Raw genomic sequence first — 16,262 nt, forward strand, 5'->3', positions numbered from 1 at the left:
AAATCACAAAATCTGAAGCATACCACGTTTCAATCTCTCAATCTAAAGAAGATAAGATATTAACTAAGACAACATCCGAGAAGATCACTGGCTTCTAACAGGTACATTATCATGTTGCAAAGTTCAACCATGTTTTAGTTTATCCGAATACGTACTTCAACATGAATGTGCTCTTTACACAAAAACTGCCCCAAGAGAGTTATGAGAGGAACGACTAAAATCGACACAACATAAGTTTTAAGGTCACCATCCAAAATTGGTCCACCGATACGATGTGTCGGTGTCTCAACTCACTAGCGACATGTTTTGGCAGTCTTATATCTTTAGATACTAAGAAAGTCGTCTGATCTGTAACTTTACCGGTTGAGTCTATTACCGATTGTGACATTTTGAGTGTGTGTGCTGGCGGTTGATGCATGCGTAGCAGGAGACACTTACCCTGTCGACGCACCCGGTCTCGCTCATTTTTGAGTTCATTCGATTTCCTCAGTTTTTATTTGTTTCCTTTATTTGTCTCTTCCTAGTCGATTTACGTGATCTGAACATCGGTAAACTACTGTCGCCTAACTTTAGTTCTAGACTCCTCTGAATTGTAATGATGAAATGACGAAATGTCCGGAAATGTCCACAACAAAACAATTAACTTAATCAGTCGAGGATTATACCAGGCAATGGACTAAACGCGAAAAAGAAGACGTAGATAATCTTTCCAGATAGGTTAATGCTTTGATATCGTTGATACAAATTAGAATTGAAAATAACTGAATGGGTCAATGAATACACATACTACATGCTTAGCACCTATCTTACCTCCATAATAAATATGTGGTTGTCCCCGCACTTAAAGTGTCAAACAACGTCGTTTTTGTATGTAAATCACATTTTATATACTGCTTGATAAAGGAATTAGCTATTGAAAATTCACTTGGAAAACTCACAATAAACCCCAATGACAGTTACAAATGAAGAAATCCAATCCTGAATAGCCATAGATCTGTTTTATTTTCCTTGTAAAATTCAACCAAAGATGAAGAACTGGATATTTCTTCACTGTATTGGATACTTAAATTACACAAGTGCCCTTACAAACAACGCTATATTACTGAACATGGTGCTTTACGAACTCTCTTTCTAAATTAGAGTTAAATTAAAGTATATACAATAAAAGTCTCTTCCATCTTGCAATAGGGTTAAAACATTTGACTTTTCTACCTTTTACATAAGTATTCCCCATTCCAAAGTAAAAGGCAAATTAAAAGAATTGATCCTTATTTGTACCATAGAAAAATGGCCATCGTGAATACAGGTTTCTTGCCTTAGGGAGCGATAAATAGTACTTTGTAAAATTCACTGATTCAAATAAAAAAATTCTCTGAAACTGGTATTATATGATTTCTTGATTGACAACATATTTTTTTACGTTTAAAGATCATGTTTTCAACAGATAATCGGCATTCCCATGGAAACCAAATGTCCTCTCCTTCTTGTCAAGTTGTTCCTTTATTCATACGAGGCAGACTTCATACAGGAACTTCTTAGGGAAAATGAAAAGAAGCTAGCATTATCCTTTACTTCATGTTTATCTGTATAGATGAAATCATCTCACTAAATATTCAAAGTTTGGTGACTATGTTGAACACATCTATCCCACCAAACTTGAAATAAACGAAACAACAGATACAGTTAAGTATGCCTTATATCTTGGGTTACATCTAGACGGTGAGAGTCGGTTGAGAACAAAACTTTATGACAAAAGAAATGACATCAGCTTCCGAATATGAACTTTCAATTTCTGTGTAGAAACATTCCAACAGCGCCTGTAAATGGATTATATATCTCTAAGTTGATACTAATTTCCAGATCTTGCATTTCTTTGATAGAGGGTTGCTGATTTTAAAGAAAATAAAAAACCAAGAGTTTCAAATCGTTAAGTTGAAATCACCCCTTGGAAAAATTAACGCACGCAATCACGAGTTAGTTGCCAGTTATGGAATATCTGTTTCACAAATGACGACGGACATGTTCAAATTGTCAAAACCACATTCCCTTCCTCTTTTCCGAATGTGACCTACCGAATTAGACTTATCAACCGATCTGTACATAAATAAGCAACACGGCGGCTGCCATATGTAGAGCAAGATTTGCTTACTCTTCCGACGCACTTGAGACCCATTTTTTTTTATTGTTTGGTGAGTTTGTGTTGCTCAGTCTTTAGTTTTCTATGTTGTGTTTTGTATACTTTTGTTTTTTTTATCGTGTTTCATTTTTTTTTGCAGTGGCATTGTCAGTTTGTTTTCGATTTTTTAGTTTGAACATCCCTTTTGAACCTTTCGACTCTCTTTTATGCATATAGAATCGTGTAAATGTTTATCTATGATAGACGAAAAAATTGGATCACCCATTTGAGAGACACAACAGGCTTCCTCACAATCAAATGATCACGTTTTCAATAGATACGACTGGGTCATTAAAACAAACCTAACATAGTATTGCGGACTTTATCTATATATAGATAATTTCGTAACGCAAAGCAAACTGGTCTTGACGTTAAACATGTCCTTATCTTTGTAGTCGAATTTTGACAATATATTCAACAGGTTAAAGGAAATGTTACATTCAAAACTCTTTCTATCTTGTTTAGTGTTGTTTGTAACGTGTAAATATATGTGTTCGACAGATCTGTTTATTTAAACACTTTCTATATATTTTGAATGCCAAATTCTCCCAAAAATCGAATATTCTGGAATTTCGGAAATATTATGTTTGGAGTTTCTGTAGTAACTATGGGGTCAAGGTCTAATCTACTCCAAATTAGAGAAAAGATTATGTAAAGAAAACGATTAAAAAATCTGCGTTGTGATTTTCAGTTTATGTTTGATTCAAATAAAATATAAAAAGATGTGGTATGAATGCCAATTGGACTACTAGTACTATCTTCCATAGACCAAATGTCGTAGATGTAAGCAAGTCTTTTTAGAGGGATGGCCTAACATTGCAGAACATGGAGTTTGCCTATACGTATCTGTTATATCTTCTACACAAGAGTTGGACTTTTGTATTGGACAGTAATAAAATACATCAAATGTAAAGGTGGTCTTATACATCCTTGGCTTTCAAATATTCGGTTTTGAGCGTCCCTGATGTAGGTAAATCCAGAAAATTGCTTCGGACGCATGAAATTTATGACGTGTTGTTTTCACTTTTTTATCATCATATCGTATTTGATTGAAAAACAACAACAAGGGATATGCGATATTGTAGTGCACGAAATAAACAAAGCATATAATATATACTTCCATGAAATGACCGGTTTATGATCGTTAACGTAACAAATATGTAAATCAAGCCATTCTTTAGAATATCTAACTGGTATCATCATTTACTTAAATTCAAGCATGAAGTTATTCATGCGCATTAGAGGTATTCTCGTAACAGTGTAGACAACCGTAGTACTTTTGTTGTTAAAAATACTGAATCATTTACCTGTAACTTGTTTGTCATCGGCTATCGATAACAATGATTTTACGCTCACTTAGTCTGTCAGAGGCCCTCCTGTGGGGATTTAAATAATCACTTGTTATACATTTCGATACATAAAATGAAACTCTTTTCACAAAACTTTAAAGGAATTTGTTTGAAATATTGTTTATATCAGCACACACAACAGTTTCATTTTAGATAATAATAAATGTTCAGAGCTAATATCATTAAATAATCGAATAATACATTTACACATTTGGATTTTCATTGTAAAAACTTTAAGTCGATGGGGTTAATTCACAAAATATCTAAAGAGAAAAATACTCCAACGCTGTGATCATTTAAGAGTAACCTACCATTTATTCAATGCATAGAATTTGTTTGTGAAAAGAGTTCCGGACGATGAAAAAAACCATAAACTAAATTGCAGTACTCGTCACTATATCATTCTTGTATCTCACGAATGTGGGTCTTTTACTTACAAAACTTTTTTTCTTGTAAGTAAACGTATTTTGTTGTAGAATGAATGTTGCCCGTTTTTTAATTTTTTTTGTCGTTTGTTTGTGTCTCATTGACATACAAACGGATCCCCTTATCTTCATATTTAAAAACATACGAGATGACATCAATACCAATTCATGACACATAATAACTGAGTTAAACTAACAGCAGAAGAAAGAAAAGGAAAAGCGCTCTCATGGTTGTACTCAATCTCGAAGTCACAATGTGGTAAAAAAAACATGTATATGTAAGAGAATGATAATCCCTTTCTTCATGAATAAGTACGAGCGTGAGCGAGTACTTATCATGAAGTAAGGGATTATCATTCTCTTACAAACTTAGAATATTGTAAAGTGCTCAAGGCTCAAATGATCTATTCAAGAATTAGTTTCATTATCAGTGCAATATTTATAATTGATGCATGACTTCCTTTTTCGGCATGTCATTTATGGATAAGTTTTAGTGATGTGAGGACTTTCTTATCATTTGGGAAATATTTAAAAAAAAAAAAAAAATGCGTTATAGATATTAGGTGACACAACAGTAGAAAGAAAAGGTATGAATTGTATGTTTCCTGATTGTGAGTATGAATGCAAATCATGTAATATTTTAGTGAGGAATTATCCTGTTTTATTTACAGTTTAGATCAATTAATACATTAGAGTTACAACTAAATTTTATTTCACAGCCAATAATTTGGTCCGGCTTTTTACATCAAATACTGTTTCATTATGTCAGGGAAATGCTCAAAAATAATGCCCTTAAAAGTTTTTAATATGTTTAAAATTTAATTCCTGTTTTTTATCGGAATAATTGTATTGGAAATAACTATTCTCCCCAACCTCTGATCAAGTAATCAAAGTTTTGGAAAGCTAAAGATTAAGGTTATTTTTTTATCTGAAAGATTTTTTTTCTTTTTTTTTTGCATTGCTTTGGTAATGTTTAATTTTATAGTAATTTGAAGTTTTTAATATTTTCATAATAAAATTCACGGTACCAATTTTACTGCACCAGTAAACTTCAACTTATTTTGAGATTTTTGTTTGTTTCACAATTCAACTTTTAGTCAGTTTCAATCACTTTGTGATAAAACCTTTCAATCTGATAAATGTGCTTCGGGGCAGTTGTAACTCATTTGTAGAAACTATTTGTTTTGAACTGTAAATAGACCCAAATAATAGGATAATCCCTTACTAAGAACATGATTTACATTCATTCTTCACAATTAAGAGGCATCCAATTCTACAATTTCATTGGTCGAGAGTACTTTGCTATATTCTAATGTGTAAATTAAAACAATTATTTTAATTTCAATCGATATTAAGCTGTTGCTTTTTTCCGCTTCGAGCAAATTTTGACCGCATTTTAAAAATTAATTTCCTGCATGATACATATATTATATGCACATTTTCATTGCGATCTAAAAAAGGACGAAGTTGATATATAAACTGCCGTCAATTATTGTGTGTGTGTGTGTGTGTGTGTGTGTGTGTGTGTGTGTGTGTGTGTGTGTGTGTGTGAGTTGGGCCGTTTAAAAAAAAATGAATTGATTCTAAAAAAGATTGGAAAGGAAATAAAATACTCTGTTTCAGAAAAAAGAGGAAAAGAAACTAATTGATTTACATTCAAATTTATGGACGAAAAAAAAATACGACACTAAGATTAAAAAAGTAATGTTCATGTATGTGCACGAGAAAAAAAAACAATTCCCCCTTCCCATCACAAAAAAAAAAACACACACTCTCAGAAAAAGAAGAATAGTCGGTGCATTCTGCTACCAAGGGTTTCACAAGTATAGTAGTTAGCAGAAAAGTTCTAGTTTCCAAAATACACCAAACTATACATTTTACCTACTAGTATTTCGTGAAGTAAAATGCAAATTTCATAAGGCTTGGTCCAAATAGCTTTTTACTGTCCAATATCTTGCAAGTACGAAAAAGACCGTACGAAAGTATATTTTGTCTATGTTTTGTAATTGCACAACTATTGAAAGTTGATCATGCATTCGTTCTTATATAAAATGTTACACAAGATACAAGTTAAAAGATACTAAGTGAAAAAAATGACAACCGCAATGGGTTAATCATTTTGATGTCCGAAAAAGATAACAGCCAACACATACATTGTAACTTTTAAAGCTAGTTAAATTAATTTTTATGTTTAAAGAACATGCGATATCATGAAAAATTGTTTATCAAAACATAACAAAAACGCAATTAAAGAACGTTTAAGTGTTCAATATTAATCAAAATACAAAGGTTATTCCTGTACTAGTTTTTCGAATTATTTGATTAAGGCGTTGAAACCTTTGGGGACCCCACAGTTTAAATGTCTATAATAAATACGACGTGATAAGTGGACGTTACAGACAAACGTTCACCTAATTTAACCCAGTGAATGGGAAACTTGAGTGCGCCAAAAAATGGTCTCGTCCACACTGTTATGAAAATGATACTAAGTATCTAATACATCTATTACTTTTCTGGACGTAAAGCTAAAATGTTTGAAATGTTGTTAAGTTGCTGTCTGACATTCGTATATCCCACAGTAGTTGTTTGCATAATAATAATAAAAACATATTGAGTGCCGATATTTCTGAAAAATAATTTTCAAGAAGCTGACAGTCTGGATTTTTGACTTGTTACTTTGTCCGACAATAATTACGATATAAGTACATAAATGGAACAGCATCAAAAGTCTCTTAATAATTACACAGAACACGATTCATAGACACTAAATCGATATCAAAGAGCATTTAAAAATGAGTTACGAAAAAAGATGTGTACGGGGATAGGTTATTACGAAAGCCTATTAGGGTCACAAAAAAAAATATATTTATCTCGTAATTACGAGAAAACTATCGCGTAATTACGAGAAAACTATCGCGTAATTACGAGATAATTATCTCGTAATTACGAGAAACCTATCACGTAATTACGAGATAAGATTTTTATCTTTTATCTCGTAATTACGAAAAATAATCGCGTAATTACGAGAAAACTATCAAGTAATTACGAGATAAGAAGTTTTTCATAACCCGTTCTCTTTGCGCTGTAGTATTTATACATTTAACAAAGCAAAAAGCTTCTTTTGTTACTGCAAAGGCTCCCACAACATGTTATTAAATTTCTAAAATATTGTTATATTTCTTCTTATTTCTTACGAAATTCGTATTTTGTTGACTATTTTCGCGATAAAGATAAATGAAATTTACCAAAAACAAAAACAACATTCGGTTGAGGGGAGGGGAGGGGGGCATCTTATTATTATTACTAACAAGAAAGAGAGTAAAATAGTTATTATATCTCTTCTTATTGTACACATAAGAGTTCGAATCCTTGCCCCCGCCTAAATGCTTGTAAGACTCGCAACCTTTCTAAAAGCACTTGGTCATGAGGGGATCTACTTTCAACTTTTTCTTCTGTTTTTCATGGTGCTCTTCGATAGGACTTAGTATAAACAGGAACCAATGGCAGTTGTATTTTACTTCCTCCGAAATTCTTGTGCCAATTTTAAACAAACTTTCTATTTAGCAATAGTAATAGTTTTATCCAGACACCGTTGACAAGCTCATTTGAGCCTCTTGTATACTATGTGTTTATGTCTATGAGCACATATTAAAAATCTTGTAGATTTGGACACGCAAACACATGATGTAGTCAATCGGCTATAGTATATAGTCTTTTTAGAGGTGTTTTACGGATGACTTAATTCCTCGCTTCCTTTTTACGCAATTAATTTATAAAATCATCTTTTATGTTTTAATAAGTGGCCAATAACATGAATTAACTAACTTAAAAGATAATAAAAAAAAGAGCTTAAATTTCATTCAAATCCATTAATAAATACATCTTTCACTTTCTATAACAACCTTCTTACGACTATATATATATATGTTATTTTATCTCGTAATTACGAGATAGTTTTCTCGTAATTACGCGATAGTTATCTCGTAATTACGCGATAATTATCTCGTAATTACGAGATAAAAAAATCTTAACTCGTAATTACGCGATAGTTTTCTCGTAATGACGCGATGATTATGTCGTTATTACGAGATAAAAAATGATTATCTCGTAATTAGGCGATAGTTTTCTCGTTATAACGCGATAATTATCTCGTAATTACGCGATAGTTTTCTCGTAATTACGAGAAATTTATCTCGTAATTACGAGATAAATATTTTTTTTGTGACCCTAATAGGCTTTCGTATGTTATAATGCAAGTGCAAATAATTAAATGCAATATTAAGGGAAAATATCAAGCTTTACGAAGTAGAGCGAAAATGTAACCAATCTTAAAGTCCCAGAAACTTTAATAAGGACAATTTTAAAATCAAGATATTCATACTTTTTTTTTGATCAGTTCAATTGAGGTCTTCAGCTGGCATGTCAGTAACTGCTAGGGGTCCTTTGTTAATTTATGTTGATCATTGTCATTTTGCTTAGTTTCTTCTGTTTCCTTTTCTTACATCGGACTCGAACGTCTTTAAACTGAGTTTTACTGTGCGTATTGCTGTTTTTTTTTTTGTTTATTTCACATTGGCTAGAGGTATAGGGGGGGGGGGATCTCACAGAACATGTTTCACCCCGCCGCATTTTTGCGCCTGTCCCAAGTCAGGCCTCTATTAGTCTTGTATGTTGTTTTTTTAAAATTTTGGTTTATTTGTATGTATCGGAGTTTAGTGTGGCATCCATTTTGCTAAACTAGTATACATTATTATTTATGGGCCAGCTAAAGCCCGATTCCGGGTGCGGGATTTTCTTGCCTTTGGAGGCCTTGGGCTGTTTTCTGCCCTTTGGACAGGTTGTCGTCTCCGACACATTCTCCGTTTTTAGTTTGGCATATGCGCGCTTGTCCAATACCGAAGGATGGGGACCTCTAATATCTATTTTTGAATCCTTGTATTACTTGGGTTGCTGCCTCATGGATGTTTATCTCACATTTCTTGTTATCTATTTTCATTATTTAACTGTTTAATAATGAGTTGTTGATAATTGGAATCTTGTACTAGTAATTGATTTACGAAATTACTTGAATTTCGTTAGAAAGGTTGAGAAAAGAAGACTATCGTAGCTATTGTGTTCTTAGAATAACAGATCAAAAGAACAATGCAATATGGAGAAAACCCAAGAACAACTATAGATATAAGTGCATAAACAAAACACCTTGGGTATGAATGATAGAAATGTAAGATATACGTCAGTGAAACAGAAATCAAACATCACAGTTGAACCGAAACACATAAAAGACAGTTAAGCCAATACGATCAATCATAAAATCAATTATTCTGATTAATGAAGAATGTTTTGCATGCAGCCATCATATTATTGCCCCAAATTGAAAATCAGTAATATGTCAAGGAACAATCTTTGGAACTGAACTTTAACAATCTGCGAGACCCTCATTTTGTATCTTTAAACTCGTCATTTGACCATAAAATTTGTACTATAAGATTTATCTTAACTTGAATATAAAACCAGCCTGACTAGGTACTTTTCCACATATTCTATGTTGTTCAGTCAAATTGGCGGGTTTTTTTAAACCGTTCAGTAACTGTATTATGCAATCATTCGCTGGTCACGCTTGAGATAAAGAACTCGTTGATATTACTAAGTTCACAAAGTCTGCACTACAATACAGAGGTAGTTCAAGATATAAAATCATTGACATACTATTAGCTTATCTTCTGTTCACTGATCACTCAAGGGATGTGGCAGTTCCATTCTAACGCTATGGTGGTCCAGTTAGTTGTTTTGATTCTTGCATTCTGCTGTTTTATTGGTATGTCAGTGTTTGTCAATAATTTGTCTATGTAATTTTTATTTACATATATGCGAATTGTACTAATGACCTAAATATATGTTTTTTTCCTCCTGCTTTTTCTTTGTTAAATAAAGGTCTATAAAACAAAACAATTCTTCTTTGGGAAATGACTGTCAACATAGACGATAAATAAAAAAATCTTTGAATATATTAAGAGAAAAATAAAAATTACGTTATAGAAAAGTTCCATGTATACTCTATATTTTGTCCTTTATATTTAAGAGTGAGAATTCGAAGTTGTCCAACTAACGATTTTTAAATATAAATTTGAAAGTATCAAAATGCATGGTACCATTAACTTTTTATACAATGACTGTATAGTATTTTACTAATCTGATCCTTATTTGTTTTGATTTTAGAAGTACAGAGTTCTTCGCCTCCATTGTTAGATGAAGAGATAAGGTCGGTATTATCCTTATTATCACTTTTATACAATGGAAGCTTGATAATTCATAGCGAATTTTTTAATTGCGAATTGGATATTAAAATACTTCTCTGTACAAGTAATTTTCTTTTTTCTTTTTTTCTGTGTATTAAAACTATCATTATTGGCCTTTTATTCGATTCCAATGGTCTCTGTTAGAGCAATATAAAAAGACACAAAACATGACAAGTCTATTGTTTTTTGTAGCCGTTTGTCACCTGACCTGCAGGTTCAGTTTGTACTACCGTCGCATTCACTTCAACCACATCACACACGTGTAGGATTCAAACATCGCTATGTGGACCATTACGGAAATATCCATGCAAGTCGACCTGCTGGTGCCAGTATAACGGTAGATGCAACAACAACAGTTAGTGATTTAGCCCTGTCTAAGGTAACACATTTTATATTTTACCAGCTGAGATATCGGCGAGATATTCAATGAAAATACATGACTTATGACAAATAAGTAGATTACTAAAGTTTACGGTTTTGTAACTGCGATTTTTTAATTATAAATTTTACAACCTTCTTGTAGTATTCCACTGTTATAATTTCTTTGTTGGGTCTGCATTTCCATTTAATGAAAGAGCATAATATACTAACAAATTAAATATATGGATGAATTAACACTGAAATTTGATACTACTTTCATTCAAAAAAAATTTCAGTCCTGGGTTCGATTTTATCGGTAGTTAAGTGCATGCATAAATTCTCAATTTCAATGATGGGATACTTTTTCAGGCATGTACAATTATTGCACTGATGACCAGACATATGTCATCATCAACATTTAGTCTTGTTTCCAGAGCACATGGTGTCGGTATTTTTGCGAAGTCAGAGGGAATGGGAGTTTATCCTGAAAACTACAACCTGAGAGATACTGCACAATGTCGTGGTAGGTTAACGAATTCAGTTTAGCTTTTGTTTTATTTTTATTTTTTGCTCTGAAATGTTCTTTATGCATGATAATGAATGAATCTGCTAAGAAACAAAAGGATATTTAATGCATGCATTTCAAGTGGAATTTGCGAAGTTGTAAAACATATGTTTCTTCTACAATTAATCTTCATTTTCTTCAAAGCCATTCTAAACGTTGTCTTATATAATACGGACATCACTTTTTTCATCTTTTACAGGTAAATGCAGCGGTTCATGTGCACATACTTGTACTTTTGATGGAAGAAAATATGACTCCATTGCTGGTCTGACAAATACAAGATCTGTTGTATTGGATGATAATATTGTTTGTAATGCCCAAGATCCTTATGGACACCAAGAAAATGTTCTAGTTCATGAATTTTCCCATCAAGTCCATAAATACATGTCAACAACAGACAGGAACAGGGTACATATGATGAATACTTTTAACACATGTCTACTTGCGTATTTACGGTAATATAAACTCGTGCTAGTAAATCGAGATGATTCTATGAGGAACAAAAATGTTAACCCCTTCCAAGAGCAAATTAGTTTAGCGCATGAGCATATGAGTTTGTCTTTTAGTATTTTTATTGTTCCATCTTCATTGTATGTGATTTTTAAGTTTAAGAAAGTTCCTTTCAGGCTGCCCTTGACATAATTCAATATGGTTTATCGTGTGGATAGTGTCTAATGTATATACATTACAAAGTGTTTCCCTTTTAGAGAAGGTTTTAGGTAAAAACTAAGAGTTGCAGATACAAATGTAAGAGGCGGAACACTTAAAACTCTGCGATGTTTTACTCCTTGGTAACATGATAATGAAATTGTACTTATTTCTTATGCGATAAATAAGCGGTTTATGTCAGTGATTGTACATATAAATTAATAATGCAATCATATTTTTAGCAAAAATGGGATAGAAATTTAAAATGCATAAATTTAAAATAAAAACAAACAAACCATTAAATCTAAAACCATTAAAACCGCCATAGAAAGAAGATCTCTTGTATGCCGTTTTGTTGTTAATGTTATAATTTATTTATTTTAGTCATAACATGTAGTCGTTTTAAAATTTATGAACTTCTATTGCTCCCTTTTTACAAATCATATGCCATAAAACCTTGAATAATGAAAAGTACACCAAAAGAAGTGCATTGAAGTGATTGAAAACAATCATGATGAAGAACAGCAATAAAAGCGCTGTTCCTTTGCTTTTTCGTGTCGTTTGATGTGCATGTACTGACTTTGTGTCAAGATATGGATAACCATATCCTTTATTTTCTATTATGATAATAGTCAAAACCGAAACTTTACATTGCAGTTAGAATATATCTTTAATTACATTAAACAACGTCATGTGTGGAAAGATGGATATGGTACAGCTAATTCAGCTGAGTACTGGGCCGAGGCATCATCGTCCTTCTTCCATACAGTAATACGAAGCGGCTCTCATAGTCCAGCTGTAGGAATGGATGAGTAAGTATAATGTGTTAAGTACATGTATTAAATTCACTTCAATCCTAATAAGTCCAAGTATTAACAGAAAAAATGGAAGTGAGAATAATCGGAATTACACGAGCTCAGGAGACCAGATGCGTAAAAGACTATTTAGCTCATGTAGAAACTTGCAAGTGTTTGTTTCAGTAGCGATATTTTAACACTTAGGTTTTCTACCCCAGGTGAACATTGTCTTAGCCATATTTGGCTAAAAAAAAATTTCTGAATTTTTGGTTAATAATGCTTTTCAACTTTGATTTTAAATTGGCTTTCCAACTTTGTATTTAAATTGACTTTCCAACTGTTTTGATTTTGTCACATTTTATGAATCTTTTGAAAACGAAGCTCGAGTCTGTCGTGCTAAATTATAAGCCTGGTATCTTTGATGAGTTTTCACTGGGTCGATGCCACTGCTGGTGGACGTTTCGTCCCCGAGGCTATCACCAGCCCAGTAGTCAGCACTTGTGCTGACATGAAATATCATTGATATGTTCATTTTCTGTACTTTTCCTGTTCCTACATGTTTTTTATGTCTCCAGCTTTAAATTGTCTTAGTCGTCTTTTGCACAACTTTTTGGAATTTTCGGTTATTAATGCTCTTCAACTTTGTATTTGATTTGGCTTTCCAACTAATTCGAGCGACAATGATGAGACTTATGTACACGAAAGGACCTTCTGGCGTACTTAATTATATGTTTGGTATATTTGATGAGCTTTTATCATATAAGTTACTGAAATAGGTTTTGCGTTTAGATTATACCTTTGTTAGTAAAAGCCCAACTATGAAATCATCTTCTGTGATTGTGTGTGTCGACTGAGATACGTAAACCTTATAGTTTGTGGCAAGTAAATTAGTGTTCATGAAAGGGAAATTGGTAACAGTAAAACTGAAATCTCTACTCTTGTCAATGATTTTATATAAGAGTCGTCCATCAGCGTAAATTTCAAAAAGAAGTTTTAGGCATGAAGCAGACAATCATGTCTATATAGTACCCTTAACTTCAATTACCTGTAATATGTATTAACTTATTGCTAAATAGATTTCTTACTGAAAAAAGGACTATAGAGTCAACGAAAATCAACTATAGATAAACTATACATTAAGATTTTGTTTCTTCTTGTGTTACATAAGGTTTTGTATGAATTATGAGTATAAAATAAGTGGGCTAACAGAGCCGCACAATGTGTTCCTAGTCCAGATGGTTTTTTTTTAATAACCTATGCAAATAACCTATATAAACGTCGTTGAATTACAAACCAATCACAGACATAGGACATAAACATGTTATCTTCAGCAAACCCTTAGCACAGTGGAAAAACTGCAAATAAATTATTCACTGGTGATCATATCAGTATTCAATGTTTTATTTTATTAAAATGTGTACCATTTTATGAGTATTCCTTAATTAGCATAGTTAATTAAATAGTCAATTCTGCTTTTTTATTTGCATGTCCATGAGAAATCAAACTATACAAAGGAACATACCAGACATCGCATACTGATTGCCCTTGCGTTATGGAAATATTTATACTCATTCTACGAGTAGAAAAGTCTCGTTGTCAAAGGACAAACAGAAGATTGTTTTCTTTTGTGATTTTAACGCCTGCGCATATATGTTTTACTCGACCATTCAGGTTTATGTGAAGTTTAATTCCTGCTACTTTCTTCGTCCCCTCTAAATTTAGCCTGGGTCTTCATGATCGAAGATATAAAAATGTAATTTAATGAAATAATATATTGTTTCAGGTGTAGTTTTAATCACGTATGTAGGTCAGAAAGTGAAAACAGACAATGGATAAAGACTCATGATGTATGGCTGTATAACTTATTGGTTAAAGTGTACACTAATAACCGACCATCAACACCTAGTGGTCTAAGAGTGTGCATGTAAACAACTCAATCATAATGAATTATATCAAAGTTTCAAAACGTATTGAGATATAAAATATTAACATATCAAATTTGTGTTTCCTGTTTAGTCTTATTAGTTGAATACATTTTGAAGCTGGCTTATTTCAAACCGATGTTTTGAAACTTTACTTTATATATACTTTAAACTAAAAAAAATATTATTATCAAAGCAAGGTTGCAACTCCGTCAAGAAAATAAAAGACGGGTTTGATTGTTCTATCTATTATGACCTTGCTCTTTTTTTGCAATAAACGGATACTATATCATATGTTTTCATTATCACTGTGTCTGTAGTGTTGCTGTTGTACTATAAGACCCCGATAATACCATCCGCGCAGTAACCAGTTCATCTGAAAAAAATTTAAAACGCATATTGTGTGTATGTAAATCGTATCAAATGATCTTTAGAACATACATTTTTAAAGAATACAACATCACGAATTTGTTGACCATATTTTATTTTGACAAATAGATGTGTTTGGGTGTGCGTGCTAAATTTTTATGAATCTTTTTACCTTTTGAAAGAATACAAATTTCAGATTTTTTTCGAATTCAATGACTAATTATATTGCTAGATATAGACAACAGTATTTTACTAATATTCAAATCTAAAAAATTAATTAAGTCAAATCAAGGTAACAAACAAAAACAAAACATTTTTCAAACAATTATAACTAAAATAGTTACATTGCTTCTGTTAACAAATATTATGTTGCCTCTCAATGTGTATTTTAAATGAGAATACTGGGAGGAAATAAATATGTTCACATTATAGGGACTTCATTAGCAAGTATGTGATCCTTGCACTAAAATTACTCTAACAGAGATTTGAGGAAGAACAACTGTAGTCGACAATATAGTAAAAGTTGTATGGTCCCAATTACGAATTTGTTGACCGATACGATATGTATGTGTCTCAACTTACTAGCAATATGTTTTCGCAGTCTTAGATCTTATAATACCAGAATAGTCGTCTGATCTGTAGTTTTACCGATTGTGTGCTATTTCTTATTGTGACATTTTAACTGAGTGTGGATTCGCATGGCGAGTGATACATGTATAGCAGGAGACGCTTACCCTGTCGACGCATCCGGTCTGGCTCTTTTGGAGCTCAGTTTCAGTCCCTCAGTTTTGTTTGTTACCTTAATGTTTTTTCTTAATCAGTTGATGAGATTTGAACATCGTTAAACTACTGTTCAGTTAACATACCCAAAAACAGTGGTACCATCCCAAAAGTAGAAATCATTATATGAATTCCGTGCGCACAACACATATTTCTGAACTATCATCTATACCTCGTGACCAAAAGTTTTGAAATAAACCTAAAAGACCTACTAAAAACTGTCCAAAAAGTCTAGGGCAATTTAGCTTGAAGGAGTTGCAACCTTATTCCTATCAAAATAACATCGTTTTTACATCGCGATGACCTTGAGGTCATTCCGATGTATTGCTATCGCCTAGATTTCCATTATGTAAATTAGTTTTGGGTTTTTAACCGATCTATAAACATTATAAATATGCGCACATAAACGAGTGCAAAATAACATTCCTTATCGTTTGATATACATACATCTCTTCAATGAATACTGATAAAAATATTTTTGTTTACAACATAAATTAATAATATGAAAATGTTTTGTAGTTAGATATATATATATAAGTAAAAATCATTGATAATATCAATGCACGCGTACCGAA

General features: G+C 32.3%; 2 protein-coding genes across 2 annotated transcripts in view; one reads left to right on the top strand and one right to left on the bottom strand.

Annotated features, from left to right (window-relative positions):
- Positions 1-16,262, bottom strand: part of LOC127728294 (ral guanine nucleotide dissociation stimulator-like 1) — a 431,288-nt gene that overhangs the window by 266,651 nt on the left and 148,375 nt on the right. The window lies entirely within an intron of this gene.
- On the top strand, positions 9,685-14,614 carry LOC127728321 (uncharacterized). The gene is made up of 7 exons (XM_052235668.1): positions 9,685-9,765; positions 10,167-10,209; positions 10,439-10,625; positions 10,976-11,129; positions 11,371-11,579; positions 12,477-12,631; positions 14,400-14,614. Exons 1-7 carry the CDS (start codon positions 9,693-9,695, stop codon positions 14,542-14,544), a joined length of 966 nt encoding a protein of 321 aa, XP_052091628.1. The 5' UTR covers positions 9,685-9,692; the 3' UTR covers positions 14,545-14,614.

Source organism: Mytilus californianus, unplaced genomic scaffold (assembly GCF_021869535.1).
Source record: "Mytilus californianus isolate M0D057914Y unplaced genomic scaffold, xbMytCali1.0.p SCAF_2, whole genome shotgun sequence".
In the NCBI taxonomy this organism is placed as follows: Eukaryota; Metazoa; Mollusca; class Bivalvia; order Mytilida; family Mytilidae; genus Mytilus; species Mytilus californianus.

Coding starts and splice junctions, on each gene's coding strand:
- LOC127728321 (XM_052235668.1), top strand. CDS start 9,693: ATGTGGCAGTTCCATTCTAACGCTATGGTGGTCCAGTTAGTTGTTTTG. Junction 9,766..10,166: donor TGCATTCTGCTGTTTTATTG/GTATGTCAGTGT, acceptor TTTTGATTTTAG/AAGTACAGAGTTCTTCGCCT. Junction 10,210..10,438: donor TTGTTAGATGAAGAGATAAG/GTCGGTATTATC, acceptor TGTTTTTTGTAG/CCGTTTGTCACCTGACCTGC.